At 39.4% G+C, this 16,382-nt stretch overlaps 1 protein-coding gene across 3 annotated transcripts in view; it reads right to left on the bottom strand.

Annotated features, from left to right (window-relative positions):
- The window catches only part of cadm2a (cell adhesion molecule 2a), a 633,556-nt gene extending 617,638 nt beyond the window's left edge, over positions 1 to 15,918 (bottom strand). For 2 of the 3 annotated variants that reach the window (XM_079803774.1, XM_079803775.1), the window contains exon 1: positions 15,589 to 15,918. In XM_079803774.1, the coding sequence (XP_079659900.1) occupies positions 15,589 to 15,649 (61 nt within the window). In that variant the 5' untranslated portion in view covers positions 15,650 to 15,918. The remainder of the gene's footprint in view (positions 1 to 15,588) is intronic. The other variant, XM_079803776.1, reaches the window with a different exon arrangement.
- Between the last annotated feature and the right edge of the window lie 464 nt (positions 15,919 to 16,382).

The raw sequence follows: 16,382 nt of genomic DNA, 5'->3' as shown, positions 1-16,382 counted from the left end.
AATAACACATAAAGCACTCTAATTAGATTTCACTGCAGCAGACAAACATATAGAATATTGGAATCAAGGGACACAGTTTATACCGGATTATTTGCGTTATCATTCTGCCGTAAATTATGTAATCTGGGGAAGCTCAATTTTTAAGTGACTCAATTAGATCAACCACGAGTGGATCAATGATCCGGGGGGGGAGATTAGCTGGAAGATCTCAAAATTGAATTATGACAAATCTGGACTTGAGGATATGGACTACTTCTGTCCTCTTACATTCCATGCGGTTCAACAAACACCCAGCCTGTAACCTCAAATGAAAATTCAACGAGAGACACAATGAGTTTAATAAACTAGCATTTGCCTGACAGAACTGAAGCAGCATTCAAAGAGACAAGTCTTCTCGACAGGGGGGTGAAAAGCACTGGTGAGAATGTCGGATCCGAATGTATGTTTTCAGTAAAGCTAGCGGGCTAATCTTCTGAAACAGAACATGCAAATGTAGGAGGTATGAGACTGTGGGCATTCTATCTTACTATCAGAAAATTAATTAAAGTTAATTATATATACGTGTCTACCTTAAAACTACACAATTTGAATTCATATTGAAAATGGAGGAACCAGTGACTGAAAGTCATGATCATATGCTAAACTGCCTCTAAAACAGAGATACACTAAGTTTAGAGAGTGCAAAGAACAAGGACGCTCAACTTCCTGTTTATCTGTGATTTGTATCAGCAGCTCCATGGAAGGTGCAACATCTCCATCCTACACATGCCGAGAAACAAAGGCTGCATGTCTAATGCACTACAGAGGAACGCTGACCTTCTCTGAGCAGGTGGACAGGGCCAGCTGATATGAAAATAGCACCACACTGTATCAACAGTTGAGGCATGTTTACATTTTCTGAAAGAGATGTGACTATTCATTGGTTTTTCTAAACCTCTAAACCTGAAATGAAATGTACAATAAAGCAGTCCCACCAGGATTTCACCATTTTGGGGATTTTTATAATTAATATAATTAGGATACCAAATGTACTATTGTATGTAGATGTACAATAGTCAAAAAGAAAAAAAGTATGAAATAAAGGGTGCTTTATGATTTATCAAGTGGGTTTATAAAATACTACAGAAATGTATTAATCAAATGTAAAATAAAAGACTGCACAGTCTTCATTATAGGAATTAAACCTACTGATCCTTATTAAAAGCAGTCAAGAGCAGTGAATGATTATTTCTATTCTGTAGCTCAAACAGTAGAGCGTGTCGCTAGCAACGCTAAGGTCATGGGTTTGATTCCCAGGGAAAGCAAGAACTGACGAAATGTAAAATGTGTACCTTGAATTCAATGTAAGTCACGTTGGATAAAAGCGTCAGCCAAATACATAAATGTAAATGTATTACTAGAGTTATTTGATGAACCTGCTCTATAGAACAGTTTGTCCATTTAGGGCTACTGTAGAAACATGAAAGCGCAAAATGGTGACTTTACTGGAAGGGTACCCATGGTGTATGTAGATAGAAATGGCTCCTTCTAAGGTAATAAAAACCTAACGGTTCATTATGTAAGGTCTGTATACACCACTTAAAACATAGTTATGCATATTATATTGCATTTTTGTCAATAGATCCTCAAAAATACTACACACTGCACCTTTAAAGAAGGACCTAAACAATATCTATTACCACTATATATAATAGAAACTATGAGGAAATTGGGGGTGGGGGGGGGGGTGTTCTTCTGACACCTTAGCAACAGTCAAAACACAGTAGTAACCGCATGTGCTGGCTACCACCCACAATACTGAATATTATGGCAGGGGACTTTTACATAGCTCATGTTTTCTTCATAAATGTAATAATCTAGATTTCATTTTTACTAACAAGCTCTACATTCATTCTAACTAGGGCTGAAGGCGTCAGTCTTTTTTTAATCCGCATTTCCTACATAACTTTATATAGCATTGCTGTAATACCAAGCATAGCACCTGCAATAAAACGGCTACACTAACAACTTGTTGTACGGTTTAATTAGAAGAAATTATTCAAATGAAAGTGCCTGACGTAAAGTAGCTAATGCAACTGCACAACGCTCAACTTATGGTCAATTAAATGCTAAACTGACAATCTGGAAAACAGACTCGTTTACAGCAACATCTTCACTTCAAAATCAAACAAATGTAGTCATATGCAAATGTGGGGGAGCGTCGAGTTGGCTCCAGTTGGCTGCTGAGAGGGCTGATGGTCTGTTACTCACTGTGAAAAAGAGGAGGGGCGTGTTTGTGTGTGTGCGGGTGTGTTTGCGCATGTGCTTAAGTGGGCACGCACACTTTGGCAGGTGCATATTGTCCTGAGCATCTGATTAATTGATTGTTTACTGTATTTGCAGGTGTTCAATTCTCTCTCATAAGAGGCAGATGGCATCACACTACCCCAACAGCAGACGACAAGAGACGGAAGGGAGGCGGGGTGAGGGCTACCGAGAGAAATCGAGAGAGGAAATAAAGGAGGAAGGGTAGACCTACAGTCCTCTGCAAAGGTTATAGAAAAAAGGTGTCACATGATTTGAAATATACCAAGAAAATGGTCAAAACACAGATTTAGAGGCTGTTAAAATCTCACTGAATTAAAATAACTGATTGTTTCAAGGCTCAAGTGACAATACCAGCAATTCCCCTACAATTTTATTTGAAACATTGGCTACGTTTATACTTGGCATTAACATGCGATCTGTATCTGGATGTTGTCCACATACGCTTTGAAAAGACAAGTGTAAATGCATTTGTGATCGGAATGTTAGGCTGGGCATACACTGTGTTTTTTGTCCAATTTTGAGCCACATTCTGACTTGTGTGACTCTTTTTTGGGTCAGGCCGATTTTAAGCTTTGTCGTGCATTGTTTTTCGTGCAGTGTTCGTGCAGTATACAGGGGGAAACGAGAGGTGATAAACCTCTCCCAATCGGCAATCGGGTGGTTAGATACATTTTTTTGGCAAGTCAGAAATTCTGGTCGCCCCTCATGAGGGTATCGCACAGCTGAAGCAGAGCTACGAATGGATAGTCCTATTTTTCTCTCACTGCGCCTGCGTGAAAGCAGAAGTTGGACAATTTCATCTTTAAAGGGTTAGTTCACCCAAACATTTAAATTAGCCCATGATTTACTCACGTTCAAGTCATCCTAGGCGTACTTGACATTCTTCTTTCAGACTAAAACAATCTGAGTTATATTTTAAAAATGTCCTGCTTTATAATGGCAGTGAAAGGGTAGTTATGTTTTGAAGTCCATAAAAGTGCATGTATCCATCATAAAAGTACTCCACACGACTCTGGGGGGTTAATAAACACCTTCCGAAGCAAAGCCATGCGTTTGTGTAAAAAAAATATCCATATTTAAAACTTTACAAACTAAAATAACTAGCTTCCAACGGACAGCCGAATGCCTCAATTTACGCTCGATTTGGCACTTTTATAGACTGGCTCCGCCCTCCAACGTACTTCCGCTCAATTTTCCTTTTCCTTCAGTACTCCGTCTGGGACTACGGTATATTCTTAGGTTTTCTCCGAACCGGTCCAATCAGCGAACAGAGGGAGTGGCTGAGAAAGTTGACGTTGATGACGTGCGCTAGTTTGAGTTGTAGTTCAGTAATGGCGGCGGAGAAAGACGTGAGCGAAGCCATTCATTCCGTTGTGGCACCGCTGCCGAATATCCAGACGTTAAAGCCGGAGCAAGAACAATCTTTGCTGACCACAGGGTTCGAGAAAAGTTCGATTTTCCAGCTCGCTCCGTTAGTGGTGAAGGAGTTGGCTGAACAACTATTCGGACAGTAATTGTTTCTCGTGGGGTCGAAAAGGTATTGTCATCATTTACAGGGGCTAGTCAGTGTTTTTATTGGCGTCCGTCTCCCACCACCCACGTAAAAATCCCCGGCCTTTATTTATTACCTACTGTTTTAGACAAACACCAAGGTCGTGTGGTAATATAATTGCTGTCCGAATCCACATCTCTGAGTTTTCAAGAATATATCACTTCAAAATTCACTGTTTATATCCTTTTTGACCACTGCAGAGCACCGTGCGGTTGCGATTCGCTGTAATTTGGATGCATTTCTAGGCTTGTATTTCTTTAAATGCAGGCAAGTGTTTACAAGAGCAATATATTTCATCACCGCTCAAAAAGTAAAAAGAAGAAAAGCACGTAAACATTTGAAATGGGCCGTTATTTACTGCAGCATTTATTCTTATCATACCAAGCATATGACATTTTATTTACAGCATACAATCATGTTACGGACCATGTGAGCAACGCGTTCCCGATCACAAAACTCTCCCCTCCACCGCGAATAAATCACAATCCGAATGCATAAGTTTTAGGTTTTATAACTGAGGTGGCGTGCACATTTATTTTGACTTCCATGTGAGAAACAAAAGGCGAATGGCAAATGACAGTACGTCACGACCAAACGTTAGCAGATCCAGAGTGGCTATGGGCAGATCCAATAGTTTTAAACTTCAACAGAGTAACCGCCTTCAAGGAAGTTAACGCTTGTCAATGGAAAGTGGCCAGACTCTCTGTACAAATGAAATGTTCAAGCTTGGAAGACATTTGTTTATATAACTCCGATTGTATTCATCTGAAAGAAGAATGTCATATACACCTTGGATGGCTTGAGGGTGAGTAAATCATGGGCTAATTTTCCTTTTTGGGTGAACTATCCCTTTAATGCAGCAAGAAATAAAGCGAAAAGAGGGAGATCTTTAAATTCTGTTGGCAGCTATATCAAACTAGCAGCAAACTGTAGCATGCCTCCAGTTCGTGTTGCAAAATCTTCCAAACCACCAGCGTGTAGCAGCCTATCCAGCGCCTCTTTTATTAATTTAGCTACTTGATCATAAATCAAGTTTCACTTACACACTTTATTTACTCATTTATGTAGTATTTATTTAATTTTATCATCACAGGGAATATGACCATTGACCATCATTTGACAATTGGTGAAAAAGAAAAATGTCACATCGCAGTATTGGAGATTTTTTCGTTTTAAATCATGAAGGCAAGTCAGTGGATATCACACTAGCAATGTGTCAAACCACAGTCAATTATTCACTACAGAAAGTGGAAGTAAAATTGGATGAGCTTTCGGTGCATATTCTCACAGAGACAACTAGAGATAAACTAGGCCTACTTCAACATATGCTGATAACGGTATAACTGTCTTCATTTATTTTCTTTATATTTCTCTTGTGGCTCATGTAGTGAATTTTTTTTTGAAGAGAAGTAGGCCTATTTCGTGTTAAACGAAAGCTGCTCTTTTCATTGATGACTGATTATTGCAGTGTTCTGACATATTATAGACTGTTAATCATTTTAATTATAGGCCTATAATTCATTGTATAATCGGCCTAAATGTTTTCAAATAATTCAATTTCAATGAGCCTACTAAATTAATATATCTAATATTTTATTATGCAGCGTGTCAGTTATGAAATTGTTGAGGGGCAAATTAATTGTAATATCAATTTAATAATAAAAGCAGGCTTACCCTAATAATAATAATAATAATTTAATAAATAAATTAGAAATGCTAAATCCTCTTGATATCAATAGCCAATTGTATATAGGCCATATCATATCATGGTCTATCAGCGCAACTAGGCACTGTTTTTTTTTTTATCGCGGATATTTCACACGTATAGTGTGAGAAGACAAGTCGCTCCTCGACGATTGGACCATAGAGTGTGAGCACATAAATCATGAGCTCTAGCTATACATCGCATGCGTTCTATTTATACAGTGTGAGTAGGTAACCTTGCTGAAATTGCACAAAAATCGCACAGTGTATGCCCGCCTTTATCTTAGTATAATGTAAACGCAATCCAGGTCGACGTCACACAAAACCCCGCCCAGTGTCATTATTCCCCCTCCTGTCCCAGGACACCAGGCCGTCGAGTGCTAGTAAGTAAGCAGTCACCTGTAGCAAACCAATACAGGGCCAGAGCAACTCTTTTCTCCACGGGAATCGCTGCACGTAGCTGTGTGGTTTTGCTATACAATCAAGGGTGGAGTAGAAAGTTGCAGAACCCACCACTTCAGGTCGGCTTTGCACCGGGGCCATCCTCTGCTCACTTTTTTTTTTTGGTGCGCAGGAAAGAGAGATCCGTTTGGAACTGAAGCCACTTGATGTGGACAAGTGTAAATGCGCCGTGTCCTGATTGACTGATGATCCGATCGGCTTGATCAGATCACGGTGATCGCATGTAAACACAGCCATTGTGTCGCTTACTGATCTCTACAATCCTGCTCTGAAATGTATGTCCTTTCCTACTAAGCCGGTGTTTGTTGCAAAGCATCTTCAAACCTCAAAGCCAGACAGTGCAGTTGTGAAAGCCACATCTATTGGAGAGAGTGACAGGCGACAGTGGGCGGAAACGTATTTTTGTAGGTAATCTCTCTCATATGAGAGCCTGCAGGGGGGTTATTTTCAAGCATTTGATTTACTGACCCTCATTCCCCCCAAATGCCTCCAGCTCACCGTTTGCAGATGTTCAATTTTACTGAACTAACTATTTCATCTACCTTTGTCAATAAAAGTGATTGATTACCCAATCGCAGAGCAAGCCCGGAGCAGGTGTCGTCTCTTGTGAAAGATTGTGTCGCATGCTGGCAAAATCCGAGATTATTTGGAAGAGAGGGTAGCTAATTTTCCATAAAATCCAAATGAAAACAGTAGAGGGCACAATGAAAACAGAGAGGAGTGAACTATGAGTCAAGGACGTCTTGCTGTTTGAGATCTGGTGTTCTTTGGTTTCACTTCTGCATTGCGTTTGTAATGTAACAGGATTTCACATACTCAAATGCTTTTACTCATTCCTCATTTATGCATAAGTGGATTTCACACACAAATTAAAATTCTAATTATTTACTATTGTCATTATACTACCATTCAGTCGTTTCAAATTAAATGTTCATTCTTTTGCGAAAATTTTTTATATAATAATATTAGGGCTGGGTATTGACACAAATTTCACAATTCAATTTGATTTTGAGTCAGAACCTTGCAATTAGTTTAGATCAAAATCGATTATTTAATTTGAAAATCAAGGTAAATTGTACATAACTTGTCTTCCGGGAAACATGTAAGTATATTCTGTTGCTTCTGAAGGCAGTACTAAATGAAAAAAAATCTTGATATTTGGACATCTTCATCCTGTTCAAAAGTTTTCACCTCCTGCATCGTGTTTCCTTCTGGAGCATCAGTGACTGTTTCAACCTTTAATAGTTGTGTTTGAGTCCCTCAATTGTCCTCAGTGTAAAAATATGGATCTTAAAACCGTACAGTCATTGCTGGAGAGGGTTCAAATGTGCAAAAGATGCTGGAAACCTGAAGAATGTGCAGGACAAACAGGGGACTCAAGAACAACCATCACAAAACAAAAAAACAGCCATGGATCATCCAGGTAACGACACACAGCACTGAGAGTCAATGGTTCATAAACTTTTGATCGGGTTCATTTTAATAAATTCAGCTATTTTTTTTTTTGTCTTGTGGACTATATGTAAACATTTTTTTTAATGTAAAATATCTTATTCAGGACAGTACTAAATAAAAAATAATATGCATTTTGTATGATACCTCTTATTTAGTTAAATTTATTCCCATTTTCACAGATTCTGCAAGCGGTTCACATACTTGTTCTTGCCACTGTATATCAGGTAAAATACATGGCAAATTTTCTCAAGGAAAACAAATCTCTTAACTAATGCTGAAAAGTCTAAACTATGGGAGTCAGTTGTAGTCAATGCAACATTAGCCTACTATAATATTGAAGGTAAAAAATATTTCTATACAAACACTTAAATTATTCTCAATTATGTTTTTTTTATAATAATAAAGTTATAATATTAACTTTACAATTACATAATCATATTTATTTTTTTAAATATAAACATTTAAATGGTGGCTGTCATAAAAACTTGCCAGATTTATTCATACATGCATTGAACATTGAAGAACATTAAAAATTATAATGAATAGCCTATGTAATATGGTGCATATATTTTGCAAAATGCTCCTCTCTAGAGTTCATTTTTCTAGCTGACTAACAAATTTATGGACACTGGATATGGTTTTTCTGAGGCAAATGTGACGTTACAAGTTGTTTTTCTGACGTCGTTCCACGGTTGAAACACTGATTGATTGAGTGATGTGACATGATACGGAATTTCGGCAAGTTGTACTCTATCTTTTAGCACACTTTCAGAAGCTCATTTATGGTAATTTTGCGCTGTAACTGGTATTAAGACGGAAGAGAAGATCAGTTCACGTGCGCTCCCCGCTGCCGCTTCTCTTAAACAGAAGTGATCTCACACCACAGCGCCAAAACGGTATTTATGTTTTTGAATTTTGTAATAAAATGAACGTAATTTAAAATCTGAGACTTTGTTTCATATCAATAGTAACAAAGCACAAATATTATTGTGATTTATTAGATGGGATGTCCTTTCATACATCAACTGAAAACAGGATGACTAATCGATTCTTGGGATTTAAGAATCGATATCGGTTTGTAAAAATGACAATCGATTAAAATCGAGAAATCAATATTTTTTACCCAGCCCTACATAATATGCACATCATCAATAGGGTCCCGAACAACTTTGATACCTGTTGACTTTCACTTTATCGACAATAAAAATTAAAAAAAAAAACACTTACGGTAAACAAACAACAGCTGTGGATGCCAGAAATAACCATAAAAAAATATCATTACAATATAATACCTGTTTCAGGTATTAAATGATGGCATTTTGGTGCCTTTATATTTTACAACTTGTAACATGGCCAATAACTTTTTTGCTGTAACATTTTTCAAAATATCTTCTTTTGTGTTCCACAGAAGAAGACAAACAAATGTTTAAATCAACATTACAGTAAATAAACAATGAAAGAATTGTCATTTTTGGGTGAATCCCAAGTAGTACTACTAAATTCCCCCTACATTTTTCAACTAAATATTCAAATAAATCTAATTATTAAACTAAATTAACCATATAAACTAAATTACTGATCTAATTACTGATCTAAAGCCCACACTGTCACTGTATGATAATTGAAATTAACTGATGACATCACCGTTTTCTCCGGAATGGCTATACGGCTGAATAAAATTCGGTTGCATTATTTTCCTGTTTAACACTGTTAAGCTGCTTTGAAACAATCTGCATTGTTAAAAGCGCTATATAAATAAAGTTGACTTGCCTTGACTTGACTTGACTAGTATGGGAACTTTTCATAAATAAGCATTTTTTATGAATACAAAATGTTGAGCATCATATTTGCTTGACTTGTTTGAATATACCATTCATTTCTTAATCTTGATATAATTCCTTTGCGTCTCTGTGCATAAGCTTCAATGAGATTACCAGACATACTGTGAGCTTAAGCAAATCATTTAAAATATCCAACACAAAGGCTAATCGGATACAAGAACCCTAAGAAAAGCCATTATAAAGCCTGTCAGTCATTTACCAATAAAAATCCATCTCAAAGGTCAATTGAGTAGTATAGACGACATGTCTGTAAGAACATGACAACCGCTTAATCACCTACACAACTGCTACGTTACATGCTTTATTTTTAGAAGGTCTCCTCCGAGACTGCTGCCATGATTCAGCAAAGAGTTTGTGTTTTGAAAGCCATTCAAAAATCACTGCAAAAGGCCATCTTCTTTCCAGCGCCTTTTGGGAGAAAAGGAAGGGTTATGCCAAGCTCTAGCTGTACCACAGAACGGTTGACAGTTCCGCCCACTTTTTGTTTTAACTTTTTCAAACACCTGGAAGAACAAAAGAGGGCCTTTGATCACGGGAAATCCCTCACGATTACAGCAGGGCTTCAGCGGCTTAGCTCCATTCTGAGTCTGGGGGAAACGCTCCAAGGCCTAGATACTTCTATGCAGACTGAGCGCAAGATAGAGAGAGAGAGAGTGAGATGAGACAGTGGGATAGAGGAGGAGAAAGACAGACATGAAACGCAAAGATGGAGAGAGTGTGAGAGAGAGAGAGAGCGCAAATATCTTGGGTGCTCTGTTTAGGAGGCTTCTAGCAACCCAACAAGAGGACAAATACAAAGAGGAGGAGGATATTCACCTCTAATCCTGTTCTCCATCCTGGCTCAATCAGCCAGCCAAACAAACACCCACATACGCAACACAGTGAGAAAGAGGGACACGCTCAGCCTCTTTGCACTCTAAAGAAACGAGAGAAAGAGACTTGAACTGCAGTGATACCACACGCACATGACAGAATGGGTCATAGGAAGAGCTCCGTATTGCAGACCAAAGAAAGAGGCTTGTGCAATCTGTGTTGTTCCCCTGCTAAATTAAACCCGAACAAATACTTATTCTAGTCAGCAGAAATGGCAGCTTATGCCTGACTCCATTTCTCACCTGTCTGAGCACATTTGCCTGTGCTGCCGCTCACCTGCACAGATGCTTTTCACGCTCCACGACTGACAAAGACAACCGACCGGGAATGAAAAAAAGGCCATTAACCTCCCCTTCCAATACAAAAACGACTGCGTACACACACACACACACACACAAACGCCAGCCCTCTCCTGAAGGAGTGCTTTCCCACGCTACTTCCATAAAAGGGCCAGGTCCGGGAAGGCCAATGCCTCGTTTGGAGTCACTCTGTTGGGATAAGCTGGCTGAGAGGCAGGGGGCCAGAGACTTGCTTCAATGCACACTAGCCCACTCAATGAGGTATGAAAAGAGCATAAATAATGTTTTCGCCCTTAAAATCGTTATTTTTTGTTTTCTCAAGCCGGCTGGGTTGGCTTTCTGAATTTGTATACGCTTTGCATGAAAAGATCCGAGCAGGGTTTCAGAGCAGAGGATTGTCGAAGCCGAGAAAGACAAGGAGGAAGAAAGATTTTGTGTACACAAGCAGTCCATGAAGAGGGAGCATACCCGCAAAACAGAAACGAGTATAAAGGCGAACATCCTCTATGAAGCAGGACCACATAGTCCTCCCACTCAGTTCTGGTGTCTCTGAGGAGGGAGCCAAGCTTTGCTATTACTCACAGCAGACGTCCACACAACAGCACTTCACAGGGACTTCTCCACACACAACTCCAGGGAGGAGCTGCACTGTCTGCCACACGCTTTGCATAACTGCCATGCCCCCCCCCCCCCAACCCCCAGCTGCCGGCAGCATGCAGAGATCCCTACGAACGGATGTGCCAGGGATGTGCCCGCACGTGTGCTTCAAACATTTAACCTCAGCGAGGACGGCTGGCATGGCTTTAAGAGTTATCGATGACCAGCACATAAAAGGCAGCTGGAACTGCATGCCCACTGCAGATGGGCACTGACTGGAGCACTGGAAAATGCAGTCAAAAAATGGGTAGTTGACAAATAATACTTTTTTGGGGTTTCGTGTTAACATTTTATGTAAGGGAAAGTGTATTTTGTTTGACTTAATAGCCATGCAGTACGATAAAAGAGCTTTTAAAAATACAAAAATTACATTTACTTTCTCTATATGACATAATGGGGGTAGAAGTATGGGGGTAAAAAGTGGGTTAAAATACATTTACATTCATTATAGTCAGGGTTCTCACATCTTTGACCAATAAACTACCATGATTTTCCAGTCATTCATGAATACTGGATACGATTTTGGTAACACATTAAGGTTCCCTTTGTAAAGGGTTCATAAAGGTGTTTTTAAATAACTATTACCTTATTTATAAATGCATTATAAATCGTTGATAAGCTGTTATAACTGCATGAATAAAACGGGTGACTTTAACGCAATGCCTGCCAAATAGTGAGCCATGTTATAAATGCTTAATACATGTATTTATTCACACTTATTTAACTCAAAGATTCCGGTTTTATTTCGTGATGCAGCAAAACTAGACTAGTGAGACTGAAGGGTGTTGTATTTGTGGTTCTCATTAATATCTGCCACTTTCTTTAAAATGTTCCTTAGCAAAAGTTACTCCCATGATATTCCACAAAAAGCTCATAATACCTGTCAACTTCTTGTTTATCAAAATGAAATTATCAAACGTTATTTTGGAGAAAAACAAAACGAGCACAATAACTTGATGAGATATTAATAATGAGTATTTTAATTCCAATATTAGTGACTTGTGATCCTTAGTGTAAACATGTGAACCATTTATTTATGAGCTACAAACATTAACCTTAATGTAAAGTGAACGCATGTGAATATTACTAAAAAATGCTAATAAATGGTTCACGTTTTCACTTTACATTAAGGTTCACTTTCACAGGTTATTAATGTTTATAAATGGTTGAGTTAAACAAGTGTGAATAAATACATTTATTAAGCATTTATAACATGTGAGTTAAAAATGACTCACTATTTGGCAGGTATTGCGTTAAAGTCACCCTTTTTAGTTATGCAGTTATAACTGCTTATTAACGATTTTTAAATGAGTTATTAGTCATATAAAAACACCTTTATGAACCCTTTATGAAGGGAAACTTAATGTAAAGTGTTACCAAGATTTTTTTTTTTTTATCCTGCATAAAAGGTACAATTTCATCGAGATTCAAAGCCAATGAAATAGTCTTAAGCCGACCATGTCCATAAATTATTTTTAATACATTTCATACATTTCCATGACTTTTCAATCATTCATGAATATTGATTTTTTTTTTTTATCTTAAAAAAGCAGAGAGAAATTACGCTCAAAAGGAGCACTTTCAACACAGTTAAATATAGAAATTTTCATCATTTAAGATTTAGTGACATTTTAATTAGCGTGGGAACCCAGTATAGCATGTCAACCTACAGGACACATCGCATTAACCATCCATTTATCTACATCAACATTTCACATACATGATTAACAATTAAATTTTTAACCAAATTCAGCCAGTCAAACTGCCCAGCAAGCAATTTCCCATTTAAAAGATGGCTAATAGCCGTCCAAACACAGCCCTGACATCTAGGCTAAAACACTGCAAAATTTGGTCCGTCAGTGAAAATGTAATATACATCTAACCATAGCCCAAGAACAGTCATCTAAAACATGAACATGTCAAATAAATAAAGCCAAACACCTTGTAATCACTGTTGATTTTGCATACATGATGGAATATCACACATCTCGCAAGTTAATTTGGCAAAAACAACATATAACCAAATTCAAGGTTATTTTGGCTAGAAGTGAGTTACTCATAGACGGGCTATATCGGGTCTATAGTTAACCGAGACAGTAAAATGGCGGCTATTGCTTGCCGGGTGGTCTGTGGGTAAATCAGAAAATGATATGTTGTGATACAATCAATCAATGTACCGATGAAATCACAATGATCAGATCTATCGATCACCAATTGCAGAACAGACAGGGCTACCAGAACCCTCTGACCTCCATCGTTCAAAAATCAGCGTGGTTGCCGCACTTTGTTAAGCCTATTAACACGGTCACACATGGTAAGCAGGTGCAGCCAGACTCTGGGAGGTGTGTTAAAGAACCGAAGGAGGCACTTGCAAGCCAGTAGGGCTGTTGACTGGGTGCTGAGAGACACAGGCTCTGTGATTTACGGGCAGAGAGAGAGAAGGCTGGGGGAATCAATACATTGCTTCAGTCTCACGCTTGCTGCCGACTCATTAGAAGTGAAGCCTTGAGGAATGTGCTTAATTATCTCTGATTATTAATGGCCCACCTCTCAGACAGATTATCAACACACAGCATAGGGTATTTTGTCAAAAGATGGGGTAGAGGAGGGAAGCCACACGCACACGCATACAGAAGGCCGAATGCAAATACTGTCTTTCTCCTCTGTCTCGCTTGCATTCACCCTGCACATTCATAAACTGCCAGATCTGCAAGCCAGACTGTTTGAGATGTAAACACCTCTGGTCGGAAGAGTCATGTTTCACTGATATCCAGACCAAGCCGGCTTGGACTATCTGAAATACACAGATATCACATTTGTTTGGTGATATATGTCTTGACATTACTTTATGAGCTTGTAACGGATCTAACAGGGAGGAAACATTTCTAGTGCTTGAGGAGTATTTGTTTTTGAGAGTTTTTTTGTTACATTTTGCAGAGTAGCCAAACTTGTTGTGCAGTTGTGCGACAAACAAAAAGACTATTTAATAAAACAATTAAAAAAATTGTAAATTATAATACTGCAAATATATTACAATGTATCAGTAGCCTACTCGCCATGATCGCCACATCAAAACCATAGCTCATGATTTTGTAAAAAGGGGTGCATGTTAGAGTCATGAGTTCATGTTGACGTGAACACAAACGGTTGTTACCTTCAGCAACTTTAAGACAATATCTGAGGTTAGTCTCGTGAAATTTATGAATTAAATAATCTGAAAACCGGGCGGTGGCTGCTGCTCACTAGATACTGGCGGGACGGCGTAACCTTACTCTCAAGGGACACAAAACAAATACTCACATTTGAGCAGTCACACGCCGAGCCCATCCTGCAGAGGCATAAACTAACCTCTAAACCTCAATTAAGGCTAACATTACCTTCCCAGTGCGCCTAAAAGCAATAGGCACGTTCAATTGACGTATTCATCAAGTATTCCTGTCACACGCTCACCCCGCGCGAATACTTCGCTCGACCTTGCCCTGCTGATCCTGTTAACAGTGTGGCGCGTGAATGATGAGCACCAGCCGAAACTACAAGACTTGAGGTAAACAACACAGAAATGATGACAGCTGTCTTTATGAACTTCTGATATGGCGTAATGTTAGAAAATATGGGTGAATAACACTGACAACTGTAAACTGACAGGTGTACTTGATACGCTTTCTCTGAGAGGAAAAAAAAGCTGATGCTACTACGACCCCAAGATGCGGACCGCCGCAAATACCATAGGCTACATCCAGAAGACGAGAACGTCTCAAAAGCACACACCCAAACCTGGTCAAGGGTGCTAAAAAGCACTTCATCTATTAGCTTCACGCTTCACGAGAAATCTAGGGCTTTTCTAGACAGAACAAAAACATGAAAATAAACGACCACGTTTCAGGGGTAAGCTTTATTAGGCTACCTCATAACTATGGCACATCCCTGCGAGAATAAAACATACCTCAAAATGTATCACGAATAAAAGCCCCATATGAATTTAATGCTATGCATCGCATTTCCAAACAACTACGCATATAAGCGCACACAGTTTTAAAATGCAATAACAGCCGTGCATTTAAAGTTTCCGATCAGATGATGCAAAGGCTGTATCAATTCAATTCGATTCACTCTATTGGTGGTGAGTTTGTCTATAACACATTTTGACTGGTAATCCATAAAAGCGGGGCTCTAGCTCAGCAGTGTGTGCAGGCTTATCCGTGATGAGATTCTGTATCAGTGTTTGGGCAGCAAACGTGCACCGCACAATTCCTTCAGAGCAATGATGACTAACGGGAAAACTGTTCCCGTACTCACTCGAGGCCCTTTGGAAATATTATGTAAATGCATATCATCATCATTCCAGAGCTTAATGCCCTTCCTACATGGTGCGTAATGATGATGAGCCCCCAAATTGCAATGCGCTGCATAGGCTGCTTAAAGTTTGAAGCGCTCTTACCTTTAAGGACGATCCCGCAGACGCTGTACAGGGTAAACAGCATATGCTGCTTCACCATCATATTGCCTTCCTTCTATAACAGCTGCCCGCTTGCCGTCAACACACTTTCTTCGCTCTTTCGCTTCTCCGCGCGGCTGATGATGGTGCTTATCCAGGTGCAGACCGCTGCAATCAATACTACAGGCTCCTTCGATAACTTCTCCTCGGTTGAAGTCCCACTGCGCTTTCCGCACGCCGTTCACTTGACGCTCGGACTGAGCTCGAGAAGTGCGAAGCGCTCCAACACAGTAGAAAAGTACAGCTCGCGCATCTATCGCCTCCTGGGAGCGCGAGCAGGCAGAGTCCCGCCTCCGCAGATTGACAGATGAGGACGGGGAGCCAATAGCGCGCGCCTGGAATTATTCTCCGCTTAAACTGGTTCTCGACTCCACAGTCCTTGTGATTAAACGAACTGGGAAATATAATGCAATGCGAGTGCGTGCAATGGCACTGATTGCCTTCTGTCTCGTTGTAACCGTATTGCGCAATGGAACGATCCGGATATGGGTGGACTAATGATGATTTAGGCACGTTTTCATGTGGATTTCATTACTGTACAGCAGTCCTGAATGGACAGCTACCGTGGGATCTACAAGCAACGCACCTCTCACCGGGATCAAATAGACTTGACTGTGCTCACAGTTTTACTACTGATACAAACCACTAGGCGGATAATATTGCATCGTCGTCATTCTGTGCATTATCAATCCAGTAAAGATTTCAATGAAAAAAATAACGATATTCATTATATGTGA

The sequence above is a fragment of the Gobio gobio genome, assembly GCF_949357685.1.
Source record: "Gobio gobio genome assembly, chromosome: 22".
Lineage (NCBI taxonomy): Eukaryota > Metazoa > Chordata > Actinopteri > Cypriniformes > Gobionidae > Gobio > Gobio gobio.
Note: the sequence above shows the minus strand (reverse complement) of the source record. Positions and strands in the feature narration are given on the sequence as shown.